The sequence below is a fragment of the Diadema antillarum genome, unplaced genomic scaffold, assembly GCF_040938485.1.
Source record: "Diadema antillarum isolate AM-2024a unplaced genomic scaffold, OU_Dant_1.0 scf00000029, whole genome shotgun sequence".
NCBI classification, from domain to species: Eukaryota; Metazoa; Echinodermata; class Echinoidea; order Diadematoida; family Diadematidae; genus Diadema; species Diadema antillarum.
Genome location: NW_027270918.1, coordinates 8,632,937 through 8,636,471, shown reverse-complemented (window position 1 = coordinate 8,636,471; position 3,535 = coordinate 8,632,937). Strand labels below are relative to the sequence as shown.

Below are 3,535 nucleotides of genomic sequence, written 5' to 3'. Positions count from 1 at the left end.
AATTATATGTTCATGTATAACTCATTATTTTCCCAACTTCATAGAAGCAGGAAAGATTTACCTATGCCTCTCTACTATAATTTTTGCATTTCCTACTTAATCGCAGGAGGGTCGCTGATATAATTTCAGTTTTCAACATCAGCATAATGTGCATCACCTGGCCAGATGTACGCGGTATATACATGGACGTGTAGTAGGCCTACTAATGGTAGATCTACAAGCAGTGATACAGTTCATCTGCAACTGACTTCTACATTCCCTTATCTGTACCTGCATCTTTTGCATTATGACAGATGTAACCATGGCAACAGCCAGCTATGTCACTTCAGTGTACACAGATTGATCTTGGCGGTGGCTCCCAGCCTCCACCACGAACAAATCATGCCTCCTGCTTGACTGATGGAAAGTTCTACGTGTACGGAGGAAATGGGCTGAGCAAGAACCAGAACTGCCTCGACGATGCATGGATGTTGGATACCCAGTCTATGACCTGGACTGAGGTCAAAGGTGGTGGGTCATTGCCTGGTCCTCGCTGCCACCACACCATGGAGGCAATTGGCACAAAGATTTGGACATTTGGAGGATGGACAGGTAATTGTGTCGATCATCCTGCATGCACTTGTAATTTGATGTTGAGGTTTTTTTATATGAAATTCCTTTAGTAAAAGAAACAAATGCGATAGATCATTGAGATAATAAAGAAGCTTCACAATGTAAGTGAGCATTGTCCTAGTGACCTACTGGTACCCATGCATGTTTTAACAATAAATTAAAAAAAAATGCATCTTAAACAGGAAACACCTAGTTACAAGAGTGGGAGATTAAGAGAAATGGTCTCAAAGGGAAAGATCTGCCACTAAAAGTGAGAGAATTGGAGTCTCTGCAAGAATTGAGGGTACTGTAAAATGAGGAATGTTTGCGTGCATTTTAATTTTGCGAACTTCGCATGAGCCAAGATTCTTGAAATTAAAATGCATGCGAAGGCTCTTGTCTACACTATATGCATTGGATGCCAGAGGCACTTTGCGAAAATTTCATGCCGCTAAAATATAACGTTTTACAGTATCTCCAACGTACTCATTAATTTGATCACTTGATGGCAAGACATTTGTGAAACATTAAAAATCACATTCTATTTTATTGTGTAAAGATGGAAATGGTTTGAGCACCAGTGGCAATGTTGACCAGTATATACACTGTAGTGTGCCAAGAGACCCTGTTACAAATGTAAACTCTTTTTAGGGGTTACTTTGCTTATATCAGATGAGCCCAGCCTATTACAAAGAAATTGTATTGAGCTCAGTCACACAATGAATGCAGATATGTTGGTAGTAAACATATCAACACAGGTTACACTGAATCAGTGTGTCATTTTTTTGGTTTCCAACAAACATGATTCTTGAATAGTTGTTCTTCCCTTGTACTGAATGACACATTTTATTTGTGACCCTGCACCTCAAAACAAACAAAAAGTCGCCAGACATGACTTTTTAGTTAAGACCATATTCTGAAAGAGCAGACTTTAAGATTTAAAATGATGTATAACTCAAATCAAATGGACTCTCCTAACCTATCTAAATATTGAAAAGAAAGCACAAACTCAGGACAAGTGTGAACTGAGAAAAGAGGCTCTGAAGTACAGTGTCTATTCAAGCGCTTAATCTTTACCAAACCGTGCTGGCTGTGCGATGAATGGGACAAAAAACAGGAAGTAAACCACCAGAGTAACAACAATGAAGGGATTATCAGATTAAACTGAAATTAAGCACGTCTCATTAACACATTCTGTCCATAATTAATGCCAACTTTCAAAGCAGTAGCACTATCCTTTCAAAAGTTATTAGAGTTAAAAGTGAAGAGTGTGGACAAGGTTTTTCAGAAATGAAAAAGGGATTCTAAAGACACACCTAATCACACTATTCTACCAAAAATGTTCGAGATAAACTGCTAAAAAACACACTTTCCTGCCCGTTTTATGATACCAAATTTTAGCATACTGGTAATGTAAAAGAAGACCCGCTCTTTCAGAAAATACGAAAAAGTCAAGTTCGGCTAGGTTGACCCATTTCACTTATTTTCAGTCCTCACGCAAAATCAGTGTGTGCAACTTTATGTTCGTTTTGAGGTGCACGGTCACATTTGATAATGTTGGGAAAGAATGATGAAAAAGAGAGATGAGCAGACCATCCGATTCATTATATTTTGTTTTTCTTTTACTTCTGATTGTCAAAGCAGGACAAAGAAATCCCAAGCTACTCTACAAAATTTTGAATAGACTGTGCTAATCCAACCCCTCTCATTAAAAAAAAAAGTAATTAGTGTGTATGGGCAGAAGTTTTTGAAAAATATATTGCCAGTTCAGTGTGTTTTGCATTGTTTTTGTTTGTCAAACAGGAAAGAGGCGTTGCAACTTTCTTCACTGCCTTGACCTTGAAACAAATATGTGGACAGATCTCACCTCCATGATGACGCACATAGACACACACTCCAGTCACGCATCAGCAGTTCTTGATGATCACACCATGCTAGTCTTAGGAAGAGGGGAAACAGGGACGCATGCCAAGTATGGCTGCAACATAGACTTCCTTGACACAAGAACTCTGAAATGGAATTCTTTTCCAGGAAGTACCATCTCCCGGGCCGGACACACCCTCAATTTCATGCCAACTGTGTCAACCCGCTATGCTGTGGCATATGGAGGCAGGCAGCGCCATCCAGTAGAACATATTATTTGCAAAGTGAAAACACCAATTAAAACTGAATTTCATTCCAGCCTTCCTGGTAATGTGCTTGAATCGGCAAAGAGAGTGGAAGTGCCTCCGGGGCGAAGCTACCACAGCGCTACTTGTGTTGGTGAATCCCTGCTCGTCTACGGGGGCTTCATTCAAGGAAAGTCAGTGAGGGGCCTTGTCGACGGAGTCTCTGAGATGTTCATCTTTGATGCTAAAAAGTCTGCTTGGTTGTCTCCCAACCTTAAGGGGGATTGGCCGAAGAGAGCAGGACACACTGCTGCACGCATCGCTGAAGATAAAATGTTGCTATTTGGGGGTGAACACTCAAGAAAGCAGTACAATGATTGCCATGTTGTGTCCTGGTAACCAAATAGCCTATTGAAGACATTTACCTATTTATCTTTCAGTTTACTGAATGGACAGAGACATTTCCCTGCCAATTTTCTGATGCTTGTTTGAAATACAGCTATACAACACAATGCTTGCTTGCCTTACTTCTGCAGTCTTGTTGGTGTCTTGATGGGTATTTGAATTTGTATCCATTGTATATTATATAATACCTTGATAGAGTCTTGCTATTTAATTGCTTGTTTAATATTGATTACTATTCCATCATTCATGCAATTCTGGCTCCATTTACCATGCAATCTTGGAGCCATGTGATTTGCTCCAATTGCATGCACGCCAAGAGCTGGGAACACTACGTGCGTAAAACGCCTGCATTTGCAGTGTTTATGCGATCGAGCATATTGATGGACAGCGTACTAGCATACAATGTATAGTGCTCAGCACTCTTTCAATCT

At 40.1% G+C, this 3,535-nt stretch overlaps 1 protein-coding gene across 1 annotated transcript; it reads left to right on the top strand.

Annotated features, from left to right (window-relative positions):
* The first annotated feature begins 304 nt into the window (after positions 1-304).
* On the top strand, positions 305-3,098 carry LOC139738796 (uncharacterized). Its single transcript, XM_071649437.1, has 2 exons — positions 305-591; positions 2,395-3,098. Exons 1-2 carry the CDS (start codon positions 318-320, stop codon positions 3,096-3,098), a joined length of 978 nt encoding a protein of 325 aa, XP_071505538.1. The 5' UTR covers positions 305-317.
* The last annotated feature ends 437 nt before the right edge of the window (positions 3,099-3,535 follow it).